Below are 27,391 nucleotides of genomic sequence, written 5' to 3' on the forward strand. Positions count from 1 at the left end.
CGTGAGGGCCAGTAGAGTTAGGATCCAAGCTCTTCTGTGCAGTGTACAAGTGATCCATCCATTATCCAGTAAGAGTTCTGCAGCTGTAAAAGCAGACAGTAGTAGATTCCACTTCTATGATGATAAATGGAAGTTTGAAATGTTTTTTACAGATATGGATCTGGAAATAGTCGTAGCCTTTTCTCTCTCAGTGTTGATATATCAGAAGTAAGCATAATTAATGCAGAAATATCCCTAATTCTCCTAGAAACTTAAATCACAGAGGGGAGAGCTCGTCAAGTGCATATAGAGTTAAATAAATCTATAGATCTCCAATGAACCATCTCCCTGCTATCCCTTATACTCAATTTATTCTGTATTACTGCACTACCTCATATCCACGGCTGCTTACTTTTACACTTTTGTATAGTTTATGAATTTATATATTCATGTATATATTCTTCTTTCAGCATTTTTTAATTTTATTTATATCTAATAAGGTATTGTTAATATTTCAAATCTCAGTTTAGAACCTCTATAGTCTTATATTTCTTACTGTGCTTTCTTACTGTACCTCCCCTATTATTGCTGTTTGTTTCTACTGTGTCGTGTAACTGCTACCGGCTGCTAAATTTCCTTCGGGATCAATAAAAGTATCCATCCATCAGTTCAGAATTTGAGAAGATATAAAAGTCAGACTGCAGAAATGATCAGAGGGAAGATTCTGTAAATCAGAGTCTGTATATTTTATCAGGAGTCAGGAATCTGGATGTTCAGAGTTGACTTGAGTTTATTTACACAGAAATGTCTAAGAACAGCTGAGTAGATGAGAACCAGTCTGTCAGGTTCAGGAGGCTTGAAGTTTAGAATGTGACTCTTCCTGTTCTTTCTCTCAGTCTGATTTACTGTGGGGTTTAGGTTGTGTTAAAGTACTCAAGTCCGGTCTCGAGACCAAAGACCTTGTTTGGAATCTTGTCTCGGTCTCGGGGTGAGGTGGACTCGAAGACTGTGGACGAGACCGGCCGAGTCGGAGTCCTCTGTATGAGGTGCAGCTCTGATAGGACAGAGAACACTCAGATATATATGTGTGTGTGAAGTTAAGTATGTCTGAGGGGGAGGGGTGACACCCTCAGATCAGACAGCAGTCAGGAGCTAAACATCAAAATCTTCATACAAAACAACTAACTTAACTTTTATCATCTTAAAAAAAATAATATACACCTGCAACAATTACAAAATACAGTTTAAACCCCATTTTAAAAACGTCTTATACATATTAACTAGCTTACTCACCCAAGATGAAGAAAAGCTATTTTTCACTGAAGTATTTAAATCCTGAACTTCCCCATCGAAATTTAATCCATTAGGGTTAAGAAATAAAAATAACATACAGCTTTCAATTTAGCCACAGCTGTTCTCTTTAAAATCTATTTTAAATCAGCATGCTTTGTTGTTTAGGGATTAGTCACAGAGCGTGAGGACTTTTATGTTAAAAAGTGCTCAGAAATGTATGCATCATCACAGAAACTGCGTGTGAAATCTAAACGGGCCCTCCACTTTGATTAACATCCATATCGTCCAGTTATATAATTACACACACACACACACACACACACACAAAATAGGCGCTTGCATTCAAAACTTCTCTCTTGACTGTTGGCGGTAAAATGACGTATTTTCACATATTCACTGTGTTTTGAAAGCATGGCGCTGCGCACTGTGCGCTCACTAGGAACTGCAGCTGCTGCTGTAAACAAACTTTTACACTTATCAGAAGATTAGCAGGAGCTGCTTGAGTGATTCTGTTTAGGAATTGTACATTAACTCTTCAGTGGAACATGCTCTTTTTTCACTGGCTCACTGGAGTTATACTCTTGTGAATAAAGAAGAAACATTCCTGACCTTAGCGACAAGCTAGCTAAAATACTAATGTTACCAGGGAGAGAACTAAAGCTAATAATGAGCTAGCTAATCTTAGTGATGAGCTAGCTAAAATACTAATGTTACCAGGGAGATAACTAAAGCTAGTGACAAGCTAGCTAACCTTAATAAAGAGCTAGCTAAAATACTAATGTTACTGGGGAGTGAACTAACGCTAATAATGAGCTAGCTAATCTTAGTGATGAGCTAGCTAAAATACTAATGTTACCAGGGAGAGAAGTAAAGCATGAGCTAGTTAACCTTAGCGACAAGCTAGCTAACCTTAGCGATGAGCTGTTTGAGGGCAAATTGCGATCGTTTTATTTTACATTTTATAATGAAAATGAATAGAATTTTATTCAGCTGACTTTTTGTGGTGACTTCTGATTATGTTTTAGAAGAGATACAGATCATTTTGGTGAACAGAGAAGGTATTTTAATGTTTTTATTTTTAAATCTTAATCTGGTCTCAGTCTTGACTCAAACGCAAAAATCTTAGTCTTGACTCAGACTCAGCTCTAGCGGTCTTGACTACATTAGTTGTACCAGAGGATCAGGTACTTTATTTGAGCCGATTGATTCTTTAAAATCTGGGAGTGCTAATCCTCCTTTGTCCTTACTTCGTTGCAATGTTGTAGATCAGACTCTAGGTTTCTTTCCATTTCAAACAAATCAGGATATTTGTCTGTCCCACTCCCTCCACTGACTCACAGGGATTTCTACTAGTGTATCTTAGAAAAGATATAACAGCCTGGGTAAAATATTCATTTTACAGCTTTCAGTGTGAGAGCTCATGTCTAAAGGGATTATGAACCACCTTGACAAGTATTTTTTTTCCCTTTTTAATCTCCTCAACACCCTGTCCGTTTTTATAGGGCTAATAAACCCATTTACATTAAAAGCAACTGCTTTTACATCATAAGGCATATCTACCTCCAGTAACAATGTAACAGTATAAATTCTACCCTGGCTGCTTAACTGTTACGGCCTAAAAAGCCAGACCAGTAACATATGCTAAGACGACACCCGCTCACGCATTTTTAGCCCAGACCAAGATGATACCAACCACAGAGATACAAGCCAAAATGATTTATTTATAATAATCAGTAGCATTTACATCAGGGATAAGAAATGCCTAAAATAACAAACAAACAAAACTAACTTAGAAATTTAGAGCTAACTTACCTAACAAAAAAAAAGGAAATAAAAATACATAAATCTTCCCTCCCTTCCTAACTAACAAAACACAGGAGAAAAGAAACCCCCTCCCAAAGAAACAGGCCTTATCCCCTACAGTGCTACCTTGGCTTTTAGTATTATTTGAAGTGTATTTACAGAAGTAGTGGATTTGTGGATTTATCATTAGAAATGAAATAAAAATATTTCCATTGGTTAGTGCTACGTTTGTGCTGGTTTGTGCAGCAAAAAATAACGTTTGTGCTGTTATAATTATTGAGATATTAAACATTATATTTACTGTTATCGTTATTGAAATATTTAACATAATAGGTCTTCCCTGTTATGTAACACAGCCCCTCATCTGTAGCCAAGTTGTACCAAAGTGGTCTCATTGGTTAATGCTACATTTGTGCTGGTTTGTGCAGCAAATATTAGTGTTTGAATAGCTGTAAAGCTGGCCCCTCATATAATCAGAAATGGAATACAAATATTTCCATTGATTAGTGCAATGTTTGTGCTGGTTTGTGCAGCAAAAAATTGCATTTGTGCTGTTATAGTTATTGAGATATTAAACTTTATTTTTACTGTTGTCATTATTGAGAAATTAAACTATTTAATGTATTACCTTTTATGTAACATAGCCCATCATCTAAGGCCAGATTTCATCAAAGTGGTGTTGTTTTTCTAGTGATGTGTTTGTGCTATTAGAATAAATGTTTGTGCAATTTTAGTTATTGAGTTATTAGGTAAAAAATATGTAATGGGTGGCATTACCCAGCCCCCCAATAAAGCCAAAACCACATCAAAGTTCTTATTTTTGGTTAATGTTCACATTATTCTTTCCAGAATTTGCTTTATTAAGGCAGTAGTTAATTTATGTAAAATATTTCTAATATATATGTGTAATATAATTATATATAATATTTATATATAATAAAGCACAGAGAAAAATCTTTAGGAGACATGACTGGTTTACCATGGTAAAAATTGCTCCTGCACATATGAAAGCATATATTTAACAGACTGCACTGTTAATGCCGTTTAACTGGGCTGAGTCCCTTTTTACGAGCACTAACAACACTGATGAATGAGGGGGGCTGGGTGATGTTGTCTGTAAATAAATATTGTTTTCCCTGTAGCTGAATAACCAAAATACCTGAAACATTTATTTTTACAGCACTGCTGAACGAGACCACTTTGGTGTGGTTTGGGCTTTATTGGGAGGCTGGGTAATGCCACCCATTAAATATTTTTTTATCTAATAACTCAATAACAATAACAGCACAAACACTATTTTTTGCTGCACAAACCAGCACAAACGTATCACTAACCAATGAGACCACTTTGGTGCAATTTAGCCACAGATGAGGGGCTGTGTTACATAACAGGCAATACATTAATTGTTTAATATCTCAATAACAGTAAATATAATGTTTAATATCTCAATAATGATAACAGCACAAACACTATTTTTTGCTGCACAAACATAGCACTAACCAATGGAAATATTTTTATTCCATTTCTGATTATATGAGGGGCCAGCTTCACACCTATTCAATATTTTTTTCCTAATAAATCAATAACAATAACAGCACAAACACTAATATTTGCTGCACAAACCAGCACAAACGTAGCACTAACCAATGAGACCACTTTGGTGCGATTTGGCCACAAATGAGGGGCTGTGTTACATAACAGGTAAGAAAATTAAATGTTTAATATTTCAATAATGATAACAGCACAAACGTTATGTTTTGCTGCACAAACCAGCACAAACGTAGCACTAACCAACGAAATATTTTTATTTCATTTCTAATGATATGAGGGGCCAGCTTCATTAAGCACTGTGTGTAAATGGGAAATCTCTTAGCGCCAATCATGGAGCCGGTTCAGGGAGAAATCCCCACCTCTCAGGAGAAACAGCCAATCAGCTAGTGGAGAAGCCCCAACCCCCTCTCTGTGGAGGATTTTTTTTTTTATTTAGCAGCGGGGTGCAGTGAGCGGATTTTAAAACGTCTGCATACACGGCGATTTTTCTAATTGAAAGGTACCAGAGCTAACCATGTAAACTGTGATGAGATTGTTTCTGATAGCTGGTTAAAATTGTGTGTTTTTCACCAGATCCAGTTGATCAGCTAATAAACAATCATTTATTGAGTTTACCTGTTAAAATTCCTTAGCCCCTTAGATTTACTAATGGAATATATCTGGTCCTTTAGTAAAAGCTTATGATACTAACAGACTAGGAGGGTTTGGGTTATCTAAAGTTTATATTAACTTCTGCCAAAAATCTCTATGAAACATAAGTTTACATTCTTTTACGTAAAAGACCGCCATCATAAGAAGTACTTTTAGTCACAAAAAAAAAAAAAAATAGAATAAAATAATAATAATAATAATAATCACATCTGTTATATTATTTTAAACATTAGGTGATAACTCAAATGTTTTTTTTTTTCATATATGTATATAATTCAGAAATTGCATGCATGTTTTTCTTTTCAGCAACAGTAAATGTAATGCGGAGTGACATGTTTAGGTTGTAAAATGATCTTTACTTGGATGTAACAAATAATAAACAGGAGTACAGAACCAGATGGTTCATTTCTGATTAAAAGTAATTCCACAAATGTTGTTCTAAGTCACTTTAGGGTGGGCTATTATTCATATTAACAGATGTGTGTCCCCCAATATGAAACCCGCTCCTACGCCCCTGTCCTTAGTGTATATTTAAAGATAAAATAAAAAACGAACCATATTAGAACATTCTCCTGGCTGGAGTGTAGGTAGGATAACTGAATAGCCTAAATCACTGTATTGGTGTGAAGTTAAGATAAAAGAGGTTATATAGTTTGTTTTTAAATTATTTTTATTATTTGTTTAATTGAGATATACTTTTATGTAACCCTTAAATAAATAATGACAGTGAGCTCAGGCTGTGTAATGCAGTCATGGAAAACAGAGTCATCATGAAAAACTCATGAAAACGTTATAAAATGTGGGTCAGAGCATGCGCAGTGCGGGGAGGAGCACTTTTGGACGGGTAGCAGAACTCGGCAGAACACCGGTCTGAAAACTGGGGGGTTTTACTGCTGTGTGGGAGAAACTTCAGACTCATGAGTATTAAAACATTCCATTCAGCCCTGTGATATGATTGGATGACAGTAGCCAAAAACGAACAATAGCTCCGCCCACCCAGCGCCTATTCGCTGTGAGAGTTAGGAGGCGGACCTTAGAGAGAGACAGGTGAGACTCAGGTGAAGGACAGAGTGAAAGTAAGTCGGGACTCCGCCATTAGAAGAGGACAGAAATCCGGATTCACTCGGTAAGTTCAGAACTGAAGAGAATGTAGAACAGAACCGTGTAGCTTAAAGTCAGAACCGGTTCTAAAGGTTCCTCAGATCCAGAACCGGTTCTTTAAGCTCAGCTCAGTGTCCGATTCCACTGGAAGAACCAGGATCAGCATGGAGATCTGAACCGGGCCTGGATCAGACCTGGACCTGGGGCCTCATGTACTAAAGGTGCGTACGCACAAAAACATTGCGTACGCCATATTTCACGCTCACGGTCTGATGTACTAAATTTGACTTGAACGTGTGAAAGTGCGTTCCCCCACGGAAGTTTTGTTTTGGGCGTACGCCTTTTTTTTGTGCGTATGTATTGTGTTTTTGTCATTTGGCGACACTTAGAGGCGATGCATTGAAATTACAACTTTTAAGATATCCTTTATGCACACATTGAAGTAAGCATTATTGGGTAAAATAAAGTAAATTAATCAGACAGTTTCATTGTCTTACAGAAATAATCGTTTAACGTGTTTCCACTTAGCCTAGATCAGGTTTGCGCTGGAGTTGTTGGAGATGCAGCGTTGGCATTACTGGAAAATACTGCTAATGGCCGAATTCATTGAGCGCGCATTTTCCGTGACCATTGTTTTTTTGGCCCATGATGATGACTGGCTTATAAGCAGTTTTAGATTTCCAAGAGCATAAGAAAACAAGCTAAGTGCGTGACGTGTGTCTTTTTGGTAGGCAACTCATTTAAAGCATTTAAATGAAAGCATTTATCTTAGAATAATAAAACTTAAAACATGGGTAATTATACGCTATGCGTATATAATATTATTATTATTATTAATAATAATAATAATAATAATAATAATAATATAACATTATACTCTGCGTAATTGAGGGAGGAGTCGTTGCAAGTGTGATGCTTTCGTGCATTTGCGCTTGATTTCAAGTTGATTGTGATGTACTAAGAGAAAGTACGTGGAATTCTGCCTACGCACGGTTTGATAAATCCGGATTTTTTTGTGCGTACGGAACTTTTCAGATCTGAGAGTACGGAACATTTTAGTAGGAAGTCCACGCAAGTCTTAGTACATGAGGCCCCTGGTCTAGATCAGACCGGCTGGAGAACAATCAGCTGTAACAGATCAATAATGCTGTAAACTGAAGAGAAATGCGCAGATATAGATTGATATTTATTGATCACAGTGTAGTTTATGCTGTTTAAAGCGCATTACTGCTTAATGTGGACTTTGATCTGTTGGGGAGATAAAAACACGGAGCTGCTATAAAGGCGTGTTTATATGCAGTAGCGCTGTTCAACCAGCAGGAGGAGCAACGGAGCTCAAGATCACGTGGTGTGTTAGTGTTTTTAATCCTGCTGTTTTATATTATACTTAAATAATCTCTCTATTCTGATTCAGTAACAATAATATCATTAATAATAATAGAACAGTGTGTATATTTATAATGTTGTGTAATGCAGTAATATTACTAATAATAATTAAATTATAATAATTATAATAACAGTAAATGTTTCTGTAATCAGTAGAATAATGTGTAATGAGGGTAAATCACACTGTTATGTATCGTTCTCTGTTTGTTTTGTTTTGTTAGTTTATCAGGTTTTGTTTAATGCAGTTCTGATGATAATGTCATTATTTTAAGAATAAAGGTTTTATTGTAACGGCTGATCTGTTCTCAGGGGTCGGTGTCGGCAGTGTTCAGCTGTGTGTGAATGAAGAAGAGTAAATGATGGATCTTCAGAACTCCAGCAGTGGAGGAGGACCTCCTGTCCTAAAGTGAGTAAATTAAGTGATAGGTTTTATTTGTAAAAAAAGTTTTGTATTGTAATGGTTTCAGCTCTAATCCTGGAGCTGTGATCTGCATATTTTACAGTTATAAAATATTGAGAACCAGACCAGATCTCCTGGACCAGAGTCAGAACCCTGTGCTGTATTTAAACACAGAGAAACGCTAAACAAACCAGCCAGTTATTCTTATAGTAGAATGTGTTTCTAATCTGTATTTAAACACAGAAACGATAAACAAACCACAGAAACAGTATTAGGTGGTTGCTGTAGTGATATTATGCCGTTGCTAGGTGGTTGCTAAGGTATGGGGTGGTTGCATATTTGTGTAAAAAAATATGGTCCATATATTTTAACATAAATGTGACGATTTGCTCAAAATCCGGATTGGATTAGTCTGTAGTGAAAGTGAACTCTGAACCAGATCCATTGTGAGGATCCGTCTCGGATTTTACCACACGCTGTCTGGGTTTACATTAGCATTAGAAATGAGGAAATCCTGATGTGCTGCATTTATATAGATCAGATGGAAGTGATTGGGTTTGTTATTAAAGCTGTGGAATGAAGCTTCTCACAGAAAGACTTGTTCTATTCTGTTCTGGGGTGCGTTTCCGGTACAACGACGGAGCCTAGCATTGAACTAACGTGGTGCGATGCATCGTTAAACTAACTAACATCTGAAGTACGACCGTTTCCCGAAACCATCGTACTTTGTTGGAACCACAGAAGTCTAAACTATGTTGGTTTGAACCACCGTGGTCTTAACTAAGGTGTTTTCAGATGTGTTCGGCCAGACTTTCCCAGCAGGAATCGTGCAAAACTCACAATCTTTAAAATACTATGCCAAAAATTGTTACAGATTTATTATTTAGGCTATTTATATTGTAATTATCACCAGAACATATCGGACAACAATACTATTAATAAAATAACAATGAACTGCAAGTAAAATCCACACAATAATTGCTATACATAAATGATTCATTTTAACAGACAGTGCACATATTTGCTATTGCAATATTTTAAAAACAAAATAATAATACATCACCATTCTGAATGAGTCTTATTAATATAAAACCTGAGATATGTGTGTTACTATGCATACGACGGTGCAGCGGGCGGTGTTCTGTCGAATTGTGCTTCCCATCGAGATGTGCTTCTTAACACCAGTGCCAATGCATTGGTGCAATGCAGTGAAACATTTTTTATTTATTTATTATTTTTTATGGTAATTCTGTTCTTCTTGGGTGCATTGAACAACCAGAAACCCCTTGCCATTATTTCTGAGTATTACAAATGCGTAAATGACAGCTGATAATAATGAAAGTAATAATAAATGAGCAATGAAAAAAATAAGGTTTATAATCACCCCTAATAACTCTAAACTGTCTCCTGATATTTTGATTCAGGCTTTCCGAATATCCTACCGAAAGCATGTTTAAATATGGGGCTTTCTTTATTTACACTCTGTCTGTCCCTGTTACCTCCAGAGGATTAATTAGGTAATTCAAAACATCTGCTTATTACATGTCTCTATAATTTTCATTTTTATTTTAAGACATTTTTACTTAGTTTTTTTTGTTATAAATATATTATTAAAAGACACATTCCTGCCTACTGTATGGATACATTCACTGGGTACAAACAATGCAGATATACCCTCAAAGGTCCTTAGGGTACAGGTGTTTACGTTAAAGCCATTTTAGAGTTTCACCCCAGTGACAGTTTGGTACCCTTATTCAGAGAGTGCATATAGCAGTGAGTTTAAAAAATAATTATTAACTAATTCATAAATGTTCACAGCACAAGTTATCTTTACTCAAGAGATGCCTGCTTGAATAATTGACATACATCTTTCCAAGACTGTAAAATACATTTTAGCTAAAGAGCACTTAATTCATGTTGGCCAAATAAAGCTAAATGTTAAAGACATACATTAAAAATGGGCAGTTAACTTACATTTTCAAAATACATTTGAGTACTCAATTTAATTATTTTCCATAGGCGCACATGGGTAAAAGTGAAGTGGCTCAATAAATGTAATAAAGACAAACATTAAAAAATATTTAGGTACACTTGACATCTTAAAATCCTCGTGCAGCAATATTAATGTGATTTATTAGCTTTCTGAATCCTACCGTCCATCGTCTGCACTAATCTCCAGGAACTAAGCTCCTAACATCAGGTCTAGAGCTGTAGTTGGAACGACGCAGCTGAACCACGGTTTTGGAAAACACCTGAGTAGCTTAACTAAGGTTCGCACTATGTAAGTTGCTAACGTGGTTAGCAACTACGCTTTTGGGAAACGTACCCCTGATCTGTATCTCTGTTAGAGTTCAGTATAAAATATACCTTTTAATTTATTATACAGTATAATTGTGTAATTGTGTAGCTCTTACCAATACATGTTAATAACTAGACACAGATCTATAAAATACATATAGTAAATATGATGTAATCAGGTGATGACATTGTGACATCATAACAAACACAAATATATTCAACAGTATTGTTAAAGAAATTAAAATATGTATATTTATTAGACGAGCGTTTTTCAGTTTGGGGCAGCTGACAGAAAGCTTCGGGATGCTTCTGGGACGGTTATGAAGAAGTTAGTCTGGAACCTGTGAATAAGTTTTAGTAAAGGAACACATTACTCCACACTTTACTCTCATCATGGATCATCATGAAGATCTGTTTACAGGGAGAAGAGAGCAGCATCTCCAGCCCCCAGTGGAGTGTCTATGAAGAGTGACGGGTCCATGTGGGAACCTCCAGTGTTCAGCAGTGGAGGAGGAAGCTCTGGGTCTCGGTACATCACTGCACTAAACTACTGTTCTGTTCTGAGAGTGAAGGTCTTCAGTTCCTGATCTTTATTAAAGATGTGCTGTGTGTTGGAGTTTCACTGTGTAAATGCTGGAGTTTCACTGTGTTTAATGTTAACAGAACTGAAACCCAGAGAGGAGCTTCTCCAGAACCCAGCTGTGTTTCTATGAAGAGTGACGCGTCCATCGGGGATCGTCCTGATTTCAGCAGTGAAGATATGTCCTCTGACCCACAGTGAGTGAAACATCACTTACATTTACTTTTTCTATAATTTACCTTTTTAAAGCATATAACACACACAAACACACACACACACACAGGAGGTCAGTGTGAGATTCACTGTATGTAATGATCTTTGTACACAGCTGGGTGTGATGGGGTGGCGGGGTTTAGATTAGACTGACTGACTTCAACAATGAGAGTAAATTACAATATCAGCTACAGGTTGGAGAATTACATATATCTATATTAGGGGTGTGTGATACTGATAAAAACTATCAAAATATTTTTTTATTTTGTCATATAAAAAACATAATAAAATATTGAACAGTGCACCATGTGAACTACCAGATATCCTTGAATAAATGCATCAGTGTTAGATTGGCAAAACTAAATTATATTTATACAAGATATATATCAATCAAATTAAAACTTTAATTGTATTAATCACAACAATATTCTGTGAAGGGGAACAACAATCATTGTGCAGTGTGTTGTGTTTGGCTGACTAGATTATTTTTGTTGTATTGCTAATATCAGTATAAATGAGATTATTTTAATCTGCTGAGTAACTGATTTTAACTGAGAGCTTTAATGGAGGAAATGAACTCTAGAGTAGCTCCATATTCCACCTTTAACAGAATGGAAAGAGGACACTTGCCTTCAGCTGTGTGTGTGTGTGTGTGTGTGTGTGTGTGTGTGTGTGTACGAGCAAGCGAGCGAGCATGGGGGAAAGAGAGAGAGAGAGATTTGGAGGAAAATGAAGCGTGAATGAAAACCCCACAATGGTCACAGAAATAACTTGAATGTGACAAAAGTAATACTAAATAAATATAACATTCAGATGATTATATTTATCCATATAAAAACACTTAAATAAATAATTGCTTGACTTCGCCACCTGGGGAATTTCACCTCAGGAAATATGGTTCAAATACCCCTTTGAAAACACCTTTATAGCACACAGGTTCATTTAAGAGGAAATAAAAGTTTACTGGCTGGCAAATTCTTTTAAAATGTTACCATCAGATGTCAATTTAAATTATGCACACTTGGGCTATTTAGGCTAGGTTCACAGTTGAGAATACACAAATCACACACACTACAAAACCTCCAATAAAGGTGACTCCATCACAGCAACCCCAGTGTAAGAGAAGTTGTGCTGAAGTTCTATGAACAGAGTAAAAATAGACAGATGGTTAATAATTTATATCACAGGTTATACCAGTTGACCCAAGCCACTATCAATAATGAAACACATAATTCAACACCAAAACCCAGGGTACAAACAGGGTTGACCCAATAACACAATATTAAACAAAATAATAACCAAAAAAATATTAGGATCAAAAATAAATAAAATCCAAACGAAAATAAAGAAGAGAAACAAAATTAATAATTCAACCCCATGGACTAGATGCAGAATTAGAGCAGTCAATTATAAAATATCAAATCGGATTAAATACAATATAGGCAAAACAGCCCAGGCCAAACACCAGCCTAGGCAAAACAGCAGCAGACACTAGGGAAGAAAGTGTGCTTAATGCCACCTCGACACGGTCAATGGGGCACTTCAATGGGACACCTAAAAACAAAACAATTTATACAAATAAGGAAAAAAGTATTTTAAAAAAGGAGCCCTTAACCCCACAACTAAGCAAACCCACCTTTAAGCTGGAATCAATATAAATACTTGCTTTAGGTCACCCTGCTTTCAGTATCTGAAGTAATAGGCTCAATAGTTTCATTCACAAATCTACAAAAAGATTAACAATCCCCATTAAAACAAAAGAGCCCAGAAAAACTTCTAAAGAGATTAAAGGTGAATCTTAAGGTCGAGGAGCATCAGTGTCAGATCACACCATCTCAATCCTATTGAGCATCTTTGGAAGGAGCTGAAACATGGAGCCGTCTGGAAAAGGCTCTTTCAAACCTGAGACAGCAGGAGCAGTTAACTCATGAGGAGTGGACCAAAATACCTGCTGAGAGCTGCAGGAATCATTTAATTGCAGTGATTACCTTAAAAGGTTGTGCAAAAAATATTAAGTTAAGGGTACCATCATTTCTGCCCAGGCCTGTTTCATGAGATTTTTATATATATATTAAATAATTATGTTACAGCATGGCTGAAGAGCAATATCTGACTTTCATATGTTCATTTTCATAGCATTTTTATTTATTATTACTTTTGTCAGATTCGAGTTATTTTTGTGACCATTGTGGGTTTTTCTTTTATTAACTGCAGGGTACCAACAATTTTGTCCATGTGTGTACATGTGCTCTGTTCTGTCCTCTTTTATGCTAAATTAAATCCAATAAATGCTACTTCTGCTGAAGTTGCTCTGCTAACATATCTAAAGTAAATATAATAAATATATAATATATAATATAATATATATAATAATATATATATAAATATTATAATATAAAAGTATAATACTAAAGCTTATATAAGCACTGAATCATTTCTCCTAACTGTACGAAAAATATTCTCCACTCAAAGCTTTATGACACAGAGCACATTAGCGCCATCTGGTGGCCAAAACCACAAAGTGCTTTATGTGTCTGGTGGAAAATGTTTTTTTTGCTAGGATTATTGCTTCTAAAACTATTTTTCCAGTGTATTGAAAACAGGACATTTATTGTTTCTTTAATAGCATTGAATAAAACTTCATAGTCTGTCGTGCATATATTTATCATCTCAGTTGCTGGGGTGAGTGCATACATCCAGGAATGGGAGAGTGTGTTCTAGAACAATACATAGACCAGTAATGTATTCAGAATTAATTATAATACACTTTAAAACATACTATGTTAATTGAAATTCTGGAAAACCTTTTAGCTGTTTTCTTTCTAATTACATTCACATTGCTGCTGAGCTACTGAGCTACAGCTACTGATTGCTCACCTGAATGTTTGAGTATAAATACCCCTCAGTTTCAGCTATTAGTTGCTGAGTATTGAATCTAGGTTCCCTAGCTCTTCTACAACACATATCTGTTTGTTATTCTGCCTTATCGTTTATTGACCCGTTTTCGTTTTACTCTTTACCCTTATTGCCTTGCTCAGTTTATTGTTTGTTGCTTTCTGTTGCTGTTGTTAGACCACCCTTCTGCTTATTCCACTTCTGTATATTTTTCTGTGTACCGTCCCTGCTTTCTCCTCTCTACTGGTGTGTTGTTTGTTTATGCTGGCTTTATGTTACTACCCTGCCTGCTTTAGACTATCCTTATCTACTTGTCCCTTTTGTTAATAAACTGTTTAAACTGTTTGACGCATATCAGTGTCTCTCTTGGTTCTGGTATTCCTGATACATTTATTTACGTTTTATTTTAGTTACAGATTAATCTTTTCTTTGTATCTGTTATTTTCTGCTATTCTTTATTTTATTAATGATCTCACCATATTTTATTGAAACACGTTTTTTTAGATCATCTGATTTAATAATGTGGATTACAGTGTGGCTTTTCTGTTCATCCACAGTAAGAAGAAAAAAAACTTTTCCAGAAAAGAACTGGACCACGTATTCAAGGTTAGTACTCAACCATATATATGATGGGAATTATTTATTTTACATATAAATTTAACTTTACTTTAAAGTTTTGATAATACCTTTTACACATCAGAGCATCCATAATTCCTTTTGTCCTCAGATCAGTGTCATCATCTCTCTCTCTGTACTGTAACAGCTTTACTGATTATCTGATGTTTGTTCTTAATCAGAAGCTGCAGGAGAAGTTCATCTCTCTAGTGGAGAACGAGCTGAACACATTCAAGAAGCTCCTGAGTACAGATTACCCAGCATGCTCTGAGGGAGAGGTGGATGATGATCAGAAGGGGGGGGTGCTGAAGGTCACACTGCACATCCTGAGGAACATGAATCAGACAGACCTCGCCAACACACTAGAGAGCAGTAAGAGTTCTGGGTCATGAGAATGGGGAACAACTAGTGCTAATTTATTTCCTCAGAGGAGTTCTGCTTTTCAAATTAGAATAATAAGCAGTAGTTAACTGGATTTTGTAATTATAAGCTATTGTGTCACAGCATCAAATGTATCCTTAAACGTAACAATTATCTACTGTATCAAAGTTGTTCTACACAGGGGTCTTTCATGAAGATCACAGCTAATTACATTTTCCTTATTCTCTTCCTCTGTTATCAGAATTAGCCCCAGCATGTCAACGAAAGCTCAAATCCAAGCTGAGGGATAAATATCAGAGAATTAATGAAGGAATCTCAGGCCATGTAAAGTCAGCACTTCTAAATGAGATATACACAGAGCTCTACATCACAGAGGGAGGGGTTGGAGATGTCAATCAGGAACATGAGGTGAAACAGATTGAAGCTGCATCCAGGAAAAAAACAACACAGGAAAGACCAATAAGATGCAACGACATCTTTAAACCATTACCAGAACAGAAACGACCCATCAGAACTGTACTGACTAAAGGAGTTGCTGGAATTGGAAAAACAGTCTCTGTTCAGAAGTTCATTCTGGACTGGGCTGAAGGAAAAGTAAATCAGGACGTTCTCTTCATATTTCCACTTCCTTTTAGAGAGCTGAATCTGATGAAGGAGAAGAAGCTCAGTCTGGTGAATCTTCTTCAGAGCTTTTTCCCAGAAACACAAGATTTAAAACCAAGACATTATAAGGGCTACAAAATCATGTTCATTTTTGATGGTCTGGATGAGTGTCAACTGCCTCTGAATTTCCAGAACAATAAGAACTTGGTGAATATAGAAGAGCAAACCTCAGTGGATGTCCTGCTGACAAACCTCATCAAGGGGAATCTGCTTCCCTCTGCTCTCCTCTGGATCACCTCTCGACCAGCAGCGGTCAGTCAGATCCCTACTGAGTGTTTTGATCAGGTAACAGAAGTGCGGGGTTTCAGTGACCCTCAGAAACAGGAGTACTTCAGTAAGAGGATCAGTGATCAGGACCTGTCCAACAAAGTCTTCACACACATCAGGTCTTCAAGAAGCCTCTACATCATGTGCCACATACCGGTCTTCTGCTGGATTACAGCCACTGTTTTAGAGAGAATGCTGAGTGAAGCTGAGAGTGGAGAAATTCCCAAAACCCTGACGCAGATGTTCACACACTTCCTGATCTTTCAGATCAAACACAAGAGTCAGAAGTACAGTGGGAAAAGTGACCCTGATCCTCAGCAGACTAGAACAAGTATCCTGGCTCTGGGGAAACTGGCGTTCCAGCAGCTGGAGAAAGGAAACCTGATCTTCTATGAGGAAGATCTAAGAGAGAGTGGCATCGATTTTAGAGAAGTGTCAGTGTACTCAGGAGTGTGTACCCAGATCTTCAGGGAGGAACATGAGCTGCACCTGGGGAAGGTCTTCAGCTTTGTACATCTGAGCGTTCAGGAGTTTCTTGCTGCTTTATATGCATTCATCTGCTTCATTGACAGAAGCGTTCTGAATCAGCAAACCACTAAAAACCAAAACACTGAACTATCTGAACTCTTCAGCAAGTCAAAGATGACTGACTTCCTCAGCAGTGCCATAGACAGAGCCTTACAGAGTGAGAGTGGACACCTGGACCTGTTCCTTCGTTTCCTCCTGGGTCTCTCACTGGAGTCTAACCAGAATCTGTTACGAGTCGTACTGACGCAGACAGAGAGGATCTCTCACAGCAATGAGGAAACCATCAAATACATCAAGAAGCAGATTGAGAAGAACTCATCTCCAGAGAAATCCATCAATCTGTTCCACTGTCTGAATGAACTGAATGATCATTCTCTGGTGCAGCAAGTGCAGAAATACCTGAGGAGAGGAGGTGACCATCGTCTTCACCAGGCCAGCCTCTCTCCTGCTCAGTGGTCAGCTCTGGCATTTGTGTTGGTGAACTCAGAAGAAGAGCTGGAGGAGTTTAACCTCAGTAAATATGATCCATCAGAGGAGTGTCTTCTGAGGCTGCTGCCAGTAGTTAAAATATCCAGAAGAGCTGTGTGAGTATTTTTATTCAGTCCTTCACACAGTTTTTAATCAACTGCTGATGTGTAGAATCAGATTCCATTGTCACATATAAGCATGCATTATCCTTTGTGTGTAATAATAATTAAACCATCATTTAAATGTAAACAGTACATGAAGTTTTTGTCTTAGACTGATTAAATACAATTTAAAAAAAAGGTTTTGGGTAAGTTATATGTTTTTGTTAAAAAAATGCACATCTCTGGCAGACAGACAGACAGACAGACAGATAGACAGATAGATAGATACTTTATTTATCCCGAAGGAAATTTAGGGTAGATCCAGGTTTAGATCCACTCTAAATTAGCACTGGGTGATTTGACTGAAAAATCATATCTCAATATGCTTTGGAGAAATGATGATTAGCAATACAACATAAAAATTTTATATAGAACATACATTTTAAGTGTCTGTATTTATTTCTAACATATATATGTGGGAAAAGGTGTAATATTTCTCCAGAGTTTAACTGGGAAAATAGAATAAATTCACATACCCCAAAAAGCCTTGTTCGTTCTCTGTTTTGTTAAACATTTTCTTTTCTTTTTTAACTCATTATAATCTGTCCCAGAGCTTTTGGTGAACTGTATGCCCCTGCTGATCACAAATAAAGTGGAGATTTCTGCATGTTAACTATTTCAGTATAAAGAAACACCAGCTCTTTAGATAGACAATACATTTCACAGTTTAATTCTGTTTTCTATTCTTTGTCAATCCATTCAAATATTCTTCTTTGGGTTTATTGTAAAATCATTTGTTTATTCTTGTTTTTTAGACTAACTTCATGTAATCTTGGAGTAAGGACATGTGAAAATGTGGAATCAGTTTTAAACCTGGAAAACTCCTCCCTGAAAGAGCTGGACCTCAGTAACAACGACCTGCAGGATTCAGGAGTGGAGCTGCTCTCTGCTGGACTGAAGAGTTCACAATGTAAACTGCAGATTCTCAGGTCAGTGTTTCAGGTTATCACAGACCAAAATAACAAACAAGACAACAAATAAAAACACAATTAACTAAATAAACTAAATAACAGAAGGTTGTGCAAGGTTAGTCTGAGCAGGATGTTCTTTCCAGGTTGGCAAAGGGGAGGAGCCCAAAACATCTCTCCCTGCTCAGACTTTTCCATGCCCTTTAATTTGTCATGGTACTGCATCTACAGACTAAATACCAAAAAGAGTAACTGTACTATTTTATGCACATTTCCTTTTTCTTTTAACTCTTATGTATGTATGTATGCATGTATGATCGATGCCCAAACATGTCTCTTCACTGAACGTTTTAGGGAAAATATAAAATGTCCGCATAAAAAATACAACATAGTTCATACATGAGCACAAAAGCACCACATATATGTTGTTACTTGCAGAAAAAATAACTGAATAAAAGGAAGAAGCTAGGTCCAGCATTCTCTGTGGTAAAGCACAACACACACTCTAGTTCTCTATGCTCTCAGAATAGCTACACACGTAAAAGGGCTGTGCATGTAGTGTAAGGAGCTCTTAAAGTGACAGTGTACATATTAATGAATACTGGTTGTAAATATTTCCACCAGGCCATTTAAATGGTCTTTTCCCTATTGTAAGCATGTGTGCAATAGCAAACACTTCCTTAGTCCAATCCAATTCACCATGCATTCTTTATTCCAGTGCCTCACGTTAGCTTTATCTCCCCTCAAACATACAAGTATATAATATTTTTTAAAATTACATCATTAATAATTGCATTTTACATTTCTTACATTCCTTCTTCTTATTAGATTTAAATATCCACTATAAAAACTTGTCTTATGAAAAACAAATGTAATTGCAGTTAATTACAAATCTTCTTATAATCATGATTAATCTGATTATATTTCATATTACATTACATTTAAAAAATCACTAAAATGTGTTATTTAAACATTGAAGTCATTGTAAGATCATTTGTGCTTGTGTTTATTCTTACATTTTCAGATTAGCTTTGTGTAATATAGGAAGAAAGACGTGTGAAAATCTGGAATCAGTTTTAAATCTAGAATACTCCTCCCTGAAAGAGCTGGACCTCAGTAACAACGACCTGCAGGATTCAGGAGTGGAGCTGCTCTCTGCTGGACTGAAGAGTTCACAATGTAAACTGCAGATTCTCAGGTCAGTGTTTCTGTGATTTTTCATTTGAAATTATTAGGGCTGTCAGCGTTAAATCATTAACATACGCTATTAAGTTGGAATCAGTAACGCGTTACTATTTTTTTAACCCAAGTTTTATTTCGGCACCAAGTTTGACCCCAACTTCTGCCGTAATCTGACCCGCCTCCACCCAACATGCAGATTTCTTTTCTGCTTAAACGACTGAAACAGTTTAATGTGGTGTCCAGCTGTAACAATCCGGTTTAGACTTCCAGCTCAGACCTGGATAGAGAGCTTTGTTTCTCTCTCTCTCTCTCTCTCTCTCTCTCTCCGTTTGTGCCAAAAGTTTTACACAAAAAAATAAAATCCGCAATCAAAATGTTAGGAATCAAAAGCAAAAATTGTATTTTGCAAATTCAAAAGAGATAAAATATATAGCAAATATATATTTTTAAATATACTTGGTTACTTTATATTAGTTTGGATTTTGCAAGTCTTTGCTTTTATTTTTGTGTTTTTGTGAATTTTTTGTGGAGTTTTTTAATTTTTCTGTTAAAGACTTTTGCTTCTGGAATCTCTCCTTTGCTTCTGCTTATTTTTTTTCTTCTGAGAAAAAGGTGGGCGGGGCTTAGAAGAAGGCGTTCCCCTTGAATCTCCATTGGTCAGCTGGTTCTGGACTGACCACGCCCACCCCGCCAATTTCAAGCGTCCTTCCAAACACGGAGAGCAAAAAGCTTCCAGTGCACAGCAGCAGCAGCAGATTGTGTTTACAATTAAATTTCATACAAACGTTCTGTTTAATATTATATTATGTTATATTATTCTCTGTTTCACTCCATTAAAAAGCTCACATTAGTTTGCTAAATTTTCATGCACAAAGTAGGTAACTAGTTAACTCACTAGCTCACTGAGTAGGTAACTCACTAGTTCACTGATTAGGTAACTAGCTAACTCACTAGCTCACTGGCTAGGTAACTCATTAGTTCACTGAATAGGTAACTATCTAATTCACTAGCTCACTGACTATGTAACTATCATACTTTGTGCATGAATATGTAGCACATCTCGCTAATGTGAGCTTTTTAATGGAGTGAAACAGAGAATAATATAACATTAAACAGAATGTTTGTATGAAATTTATTTGTAAAAGTATCTGGTGCTGCTGCTGTGCACTGAAAACTGTTTGCTCTCCGTGTTTGGAAGGATGCTTGAAACTGGCGGGGTGGGCATGGTCAGTCTCAGAGGGTGTTAACCCGTCAGTCCAGAATCAGCTGACCAATGGAGATTCAAGGGGCCTTCTTCTTAGCCCCGCCCACCCGTAAAAAGTGTGCCAAAACTCAGAAGCAAAAAACAAAAGCATAGGAGAGATTCCAGAAGCAAAAGTCTTTAACAGACAAATAAAAAAAAATCCACAGAAAATTCACAAAAACGCAAAAATAAAAGCAAAAACTGGCAAAATCGAAACTGAAATAATTTTCAAATAACTGCAAAGGATAATAAAGTAACCAAGTATATTTAAAATATATATTTGCTATATATTTTTTCTCATTTGAATTTGTAACATACAATACTTGCTTTTGATTTTCTAACATTTTTTTTTTTGCCCGCCACCACCCCCCCTCTTCGGAGGACCATTAAGACTAATACAAATTCTTGTGAATTTTCCACCAAGCTGTCAGAGTTGATGATATCATTGAGTTTTTGAAACAAGGGTGGCGATTGATTGTTGTGCTATTAAATGGTAAGTCCGAGATTTGTATTTAATTAATTGATATTTGTTCTACTTCTCTCCATATTTCATCAGTTTGATTTGGTTTTATCCATTTAATAATGTACTTTAATTGGTTTGCAGAGAGGTATTGTTGGAAATTTGGAGCTTCTAGGCCTCCCTGAGTTCCTTGTTATTGTAATGTGGTTCATTTGATTCTGGGTGGTTTATTTTCCCAGTAGAATTTAGAGATGATTGCGTCTAAGGTTTAAACAAGGTAGGTGGAGGTTGGATGGGAATCATTGAGAAGAGGTAATTTAATTTAGGTAATATTTTCATTTTGATTGTGGATATTGGTAGGATAGTGGTAGGTTCATCCAGCGTTGGATATCATTGCTGATGGTTGTGAGTCGTGGTCTAAAATTAAGTGTGTGCAGCTCAGACAGCTGGGTGGAAACTTTAATGGCCAGGTATGTGATGTGTTCAGTGCACATAGGGATAGGGAGTGATTGAACTGCTGTGTCTGATAAGTTCATGTTAAATGGTAGAACGGTGGATTTAGACCAGTTAATGGAATAATCTGAGATTTTAGAGAATGTTTTAATTATTTGTGTAGTCTGAGGAATTGAGGAGAGTGGGTTTTGTAGAAATAGTAGAATATCATCTGCATAAAGGCTGATTTTTTGTTCGGTAGTGTGGGTATGGATACCTTTGATATTTGGGCATTGACGTATAGCTGCTGCTAATGGTTCTATGAAAATAGAGAACAGCAGAGGAGAGAGTGGGCATCCTTGCCTAGTTCCTCTGTGCAGTGTGAAATTCTGATATTAGTCCATTAGTATTGACTGTGGCTTTGGGTGAAGTGTAGAGAGTTTTAATCCATTCTATAAATGATTCTCCAAAACCTAGTTAATGTAGTGTAGTGAAAAGGAATTTCCAATTAACCTTATCGAAAGCCTTCTCTGCATCTAAAGTGACTATTGCAGTTTTTGACTTATGGACTGTTGTGTGATGTATCAGATTGAGTAGTCTGCGCATGTTGGTAACTGATTGTCTGCCTTTGATGAAGCCGGTCTAATCAGGATGTATGAGGGGTGGGATAACCGTTTCCAGTCTGGTAGCTAATGTCTTACTTATTAGCTTTGTGTCTGTGTTAATTAGTGACAGTGGACGGTAGCTGGATGGTAAGGTAGGATCTTTGTAGGTTTAAGATTGAGTGATATTGTAGCTGTATTCATTTCTGTTGGTAGTCTCTTATTGTGTTTAATTTCTGTTGTTACTCTACTGAACATTGGGCCAAATATTGACCAGAACTGCTTGTAGAATTCTGCGGGAAAGCCATCTGGTCCTGGTGCTTTGTTATTAGGCATCTTACGGAGGGCTTTATGGAGTTCTTCTGATGTTATTGGCTTTTCTAATATGCTTTTTTGTTCTTCAGTTAGTTTGGGTAGGTGTATATTATTGAGGAAAGTGTGAATATCTATTTGGTCTGGATCGTGTTCTGGTGAGTATAGATTTTTATAGAATTTCCCAAATACTTGATTAATTTCTTTTCATGTTTGTCTGATTAGTCCGGTCTCATCTTTGATTGAAGGGATTGTTGTTTTTTTCTTTGTTATGTTTTACTTGGTTAGCTAAGAATTTACCAGATTTTTTATTGTGATTAAATTGTTTATATCATTGTGTTAAAACTTGAGTCCTCTTGTTTATAAGTTCATTTTACTGTGATTTCGCTTTTTTTTTTTTAACTCTTTTTAATTTTATCTGATGGGTTTTTATCATTTCATTTGACAATTCCCTGATGTTTTAGATTAGCCTCATTTTCCGTATCTTTCTTCTTCTTACAGGAAGAGTAAAAGATGATTTTGCCTCTTAGCACTGCTTTCCCAGTTTCCCATAGTATTGTTGGTGTGGTTTCTGGAGAATCATTTATTTCTAGGAAAGATGCCCACTCTTTTTTGATGTAGCTGTCAAATTCTGGGTCTGTAAGTAACAAGGTATTTAGTCGCCAGATGAAAGTTTTATATAGTGGATTTATGTTCCATATAAGTGAAACTGGAGCATGGTCACTGATTATTATAGGGTGATATTTTATTTCTGATATATTAGCTATAATAGAATTGCTGGTTAAAAAATAGTCAACGTGAGAACATGAGTTCTAAATTCTTTAGTGTTTGGGTTTTTGAGGCGCCAACCATCGCTGAGCCCTAAGTCTGTCATGTATTGTTTAATGATATCTGTTGAATGCCAGTAACGTGTATTGTGTGCCATAGTTAATCTGTCTATACATGGGTCAATGATTTAATTAAAGTCACCTCCAATTATAATTGTGGAATCTGATATACTACGAATACTACGAATGTTCTGGGTTATAAATGTAAGTGAAGACATGTTGTGATGTATGGATTAATAATGTTTATCAGTGATATGATATGAGTGTGCAGATGTTTGAGGATATTTTCTGGTGTTTGGGGGATGGAGTGTAAACAAAAATGCCTTTTTCGGATCTGGGATATTTAGTAGTAATAGAATAGAGGTTGGTGCAAAGAGATAGTACAGAAAGGAGTGATTAAATGCAAACAAAGTAGAAGAGACATAACATAAGATAAAAAGTGTTGGATTTGGTGTGACATACGTGTTATGACGTTGAGACGTTGCATGCATTAAGTTATTGCTAAGTGGTTCCTTGTGATTTTTATGAGATTTTGTGAACGGATTAATGTGCGTGCATTAGTATATTTGCGGGTGCGTGTGTATTTGCGCATAATGGATGGATGGATGGATGAGGTGGCATGAGGAATTTTAATAAAAAAGTAAATATTAACAAAATAAAAAATATAGAATCATAAACAACGTCCTTTGGTCTTGCTTGTTTAAAAATTAACATTATAAATATCATTTTTGTAATTTTTTACATTTTAGAGTAAAATTCTCATTTCCGCAACATGTCCGTATCAGAATTTCAGTACATTGTTTGAAAATTTTGATATTTAAACATTAAAAAAACAATAAAAACATAATAAAATATAAACACTTTTAGTAAATAAACACAAAAACATAAACAAAAACATAAAAAGTAAAAGCAATAAAATTAATAAAGAAAAGGAATGTGTCCAACACTAATTTTCTCATCCTCCGCAACAATTTTCAATCATTGTTTAAATCCACAAGGAACTTAAATTTTCAAGGCGTTTTCAACATTAGGGAAGACATTGGCCATGACACTCAAGATGGCTACCATGTAAGCAGTTCTTCCCATATGTTTCTGGATAAAAGTTAAAAGATTGCTCATCAACTTGTCTGCACGACTTTTTCATTGTCATTCACGATATATCGATATAAGTTTTGAACCTACAGTTTGAAGGTACAGTCTGTATTTTAGATTATAATATAGTATATTAAGGTCTAAATGGACACTGTAAGTGAAAATTTATCCAGTCCTCATGGTGCCTTTACAGTTAGCATAAAAGTTTAAAGTCACTCATCCTCCGCAACTGAATTCTCACTTACCGCTACATTTCAATACCTGTTGCGGTAATGAGATGAACTGTTTTGGTAATGAGAATTTGATTAGGACGCATAATACAGATACCTTTTTACTTCCTGATTGTCATAAAATGAGCGTTACCCTGAACATTTTCTCCAGTAGACCATTCTAACTTAGCTATTGCAAACCACCAGTAGAGGTCATTAATGTTCCGTCTTATCTTGCCTGAAACTAAATTTAATTCCCTACACAGAATTAGATGTTAGACCACATAACTAGAGAGCTTTTTTCCATCTTTGATATATTTTATTGTAATGTGCAATGTGTATTTGTTTACAGGCAGGTAGCTATTGAGAAAAGAAAGGCAGCAGCAAAAGCAAGGCTGTCAAAGTTTAGGGAGAACATTTACAGCAAGAATTACAACATTTAGAAAAACACACACACATACTCAACGACACAGACAGTTGTTCCAGTTGGAGTTACTTTCACATGATATTATTTGTGTACAGTCCATTCTAAGGAATTGAACAAAAACTGAAATGGATATCATAATTTCATATTTGCCATTTCCAATGGAAAAATAAAGACAACACGTGATCTGACCAAAAAGTACCATGACAAAAAGAAAAAGCAATGGAGGAAAAAAAGTCAGCCAGATATTACAGAACTGACATATGCCTGACATATGGGCAAAACACAAAAAAACTACGTAAATGACTAAAAATAAAAGTTTGGTCTTAGTAGGCATACAATGCTGGATGGTGCATAAAGATAGGCAAGATTTCAGAGTTTCTGAGAGGTCTTTCTTTGACATTTGTTGAATGGTTTCCAATAGTTAAATGAGCTGTTTTATTAATGAAGGTGCTGTAGTCTACATGAAAGATTCTTTTGATATGCAAATGTTTGCATTGTAAATTGTCTTAAATAATATGAAATGTTCTTGAAAATAAACATTCTTTTCATAATGTAGCCTTGTGTGTAAGGCAAGTGTAAGCTAATAAGTCTGAAACCCTTGCTTAACTGTAAATGAACTGAACTGCTTAACTTTGATAAAAAAATTGCATTTTTATCATATATTAGATGTCATATCACATTGCGGTAATGATACATTTTTGTGGACTTCATCTATAAAATGCTAATAAAATATGCAATAAAATGGAACAAATGTTCTAAAAATAATATGCATAGTAAGTTTAGACCTTGATCTTAAATCCTCAAAAGGAAATCTGTTGTTAAATGCATTTTGCAAATTTTCATACTGGATGTCCTCTGAATCAGGATTTTGTGAGAATGACCCGAGTAAGTGGGAGTGGAAGAAAGAGAAAGAATGAGAGAAAAAGTAAAGTTTAGGGGAAATATATATACATTACGGATCAATTTTATGAGGTTATTTGAGTATTGACCTATATGTTAGAGATTGTGCAATGAGAGCACAACGCTCATGAGGGAGAGACAGAGAGTGCACAAACGAAAGCGCTCGGGGGAGAGAGAGAGAGAGAGAGAGAGAGAGAGAGAGAGAGAGTGAGCACTATTTAGTTACAGTTAAAGAAATTTAGAACAGCCAGGGAGTTATGTTTTTGTCACGATATAGCTGTGCATCAACATAAAGTTTGTCGACGGAGACGACTGCTTTTTTCACTTCTTTTATGAGTTCTTTCCTCACGGCGAACAGTTTTCTGCGTCTGTCAAGGATTTCACGGGGGAGCGGGTCGTTAATTCCCAGGTCTGTTCCTCTAAGTTCCCTTCCTTTGCTCATGATGAGATCTTTATGTTTATAATGCTAGGCCTTAGCCTAACATTTTGATTGCAGATTTAATATTTTTGTGTAAAACGTTTGGCACAAAATTCACATAAAATATCCACTATAAAAACGTGCGTCTTATGAAAAACAAGTGTGATTAATCACAGAATTTTGGCATGTTTAATTGGATTCGATTGACACCACTAGAAATTCATGTATAAATGTGTAAATATTCAGGTGTTTTCCACGATGATAACAAATCACACAAGAAAAAGTATTTAGCGAAAGTCAGAGTATAACAAACAAACAAAAAAAAAAAACAAGAGTCTTCTGCTGTTGTCTAAAGAATGTCCAACTTGAATGAACATTTGAGATATATCACACAAGTTGTGATGCAACTTGTGTGATATATGTTTTTGCAACAAGCAAAAACAATTTTAGCAAAAGTTAATATGAACTCAATTCTTTGGTCCACATCAATGCTAATGCTGTATTCACAGAGATGCTTACTGTTGAGGTTTGGGTTTCATGAATTTGTTAATCTGTGTCAAAGCGATAAAGTTTAGTTTTCTATTTTTTTTTCTTTCGATTTTGAAGTGTTATTTAAAAAAGAGACTTACTAATATCAAAGTGCCTTATCTTCCTCAGTCTGCAATGTTGTCTTTCTTTCTTTCTTTTTTTCTGTCACTCACACATTCTCTTGCTCTGTCTGCAGATTATCTGGTTGTATGATCACAGAGAAAGGCTGTTGTTCTCTGGCTTCAGCTCTAATTGCGAACCCCTCCCACCTGAAAGAGCTGGATCTGACCTACAACCACCCAGGAGAGTCAGGAATGAAGATGCTTTCTGAGAGACTGGAGGATCCACACTGCAAACTGGAGAAACTCGGGTAGGTCTGAACTAATAATTATATTATCAACTTATTGTAAGATAAATATTGTTGTACATGTTGTACATATTTGTCACTCTTGATATTGCCTGTTGTGCTCTTTCCTGTGTGTGCGCTGTGAATCACAGGAAAGCAAAGTGTTGAGAAAGTTAGAGGTTAATGCTGTGACACATTGCATTGTGGGACCTGTAGTAAATCTAGTTGTAGTCACCAGGTACACATGGTGGAGCAGCATATATCCTTCATTC

At 36.1% G+C, this 27,391-nt stretch overlaps 2 protein-coding genes across 10 annotated transcripts in view; both read left to right on the forward strand.

Annotated features, from left to right (window-relative positions):
- The window catches only part of LOC125801480 (gastrula zinc finger protein XlCGF49.1-like), a 280,269-nt gene that overhangs the window by 69,826 nt on the left and 183,052 nt on the right, over nt 1-27,391 (forward strand). The window lies entirely within an intron of this gene.
- LOC111197331 (NACHT, LRR and PYD domains-containing protein 12-like) overlaps nt 1-27,391 on the forward strand; it is a 686,367-nt gene that overhangs the window by 2,876 nt on the left and 656,100 nt on the right. For 2 of the 9 annotated variants that reach the window (XM_049476991.1, XM_049476992.1), the window contains exons 1-10: nt 6,251-6,403; nt 8,074-8,170; nt 10,884-10,991; nt 11,126-11,239; nt 14,708-14,756; nt 14,948-15,137; nt 15,388-17,188; nt 17,989-18,162; nt 19,166-19,339; nt 26,970-27,143. The exons of 1 other annotated variant lie outside the window; for it this stretch is intronic. In XM_049476991.1, coding sequence (XP_049332948.1) covers nt 8,121-8,170; nt 10,884-10,991; nt 11,126-11,239; nt 14,708-14,756; nt 14,948-15,137; nt 15,388-17,188; nt 17,989-18,162; nt 19,166-19,339; nt 26,970-27,143 — 2,834 coding nt within the window. In that variant the 5' untranslated portion in view covers nt 6,251-6,403; nt 8,074-8,120. Of the gene's footprint in view, nt 1-6,250; nt 6,404-8,073; nt 8,171-10,883; nt 10,992-11,125; nt 11,240-14,707; nt 14,757-14,947; nt 15,138-15,387; nt 17,189-17,988; nt 18,163-19,165; nt 19,340-26,969; nt 27,144-27,391 lie in introns of those variants that run through there. 6 more of the 9 variants (XM_049476989.1, XM_049476988.1, XM_049476985.1 and 3 more) reach the window with 5 other exon arrangements.

The sequence above is a fragment of the Astyanax mexicanus genome, chromosome 4 (assembly GCF_023375975.1).
Source record: "Astyanax mexicanus isolate ESR-SI-001 chromosome 4, AstMex3_surface, whole genome shotgun sequence".
Lineage (NCBI taxonomy): Eukaryota > Metazoa > Chordata > Actinopteri > Characiformes > Acestrorhamphidae > Astyanax > Astyanax mexicanus.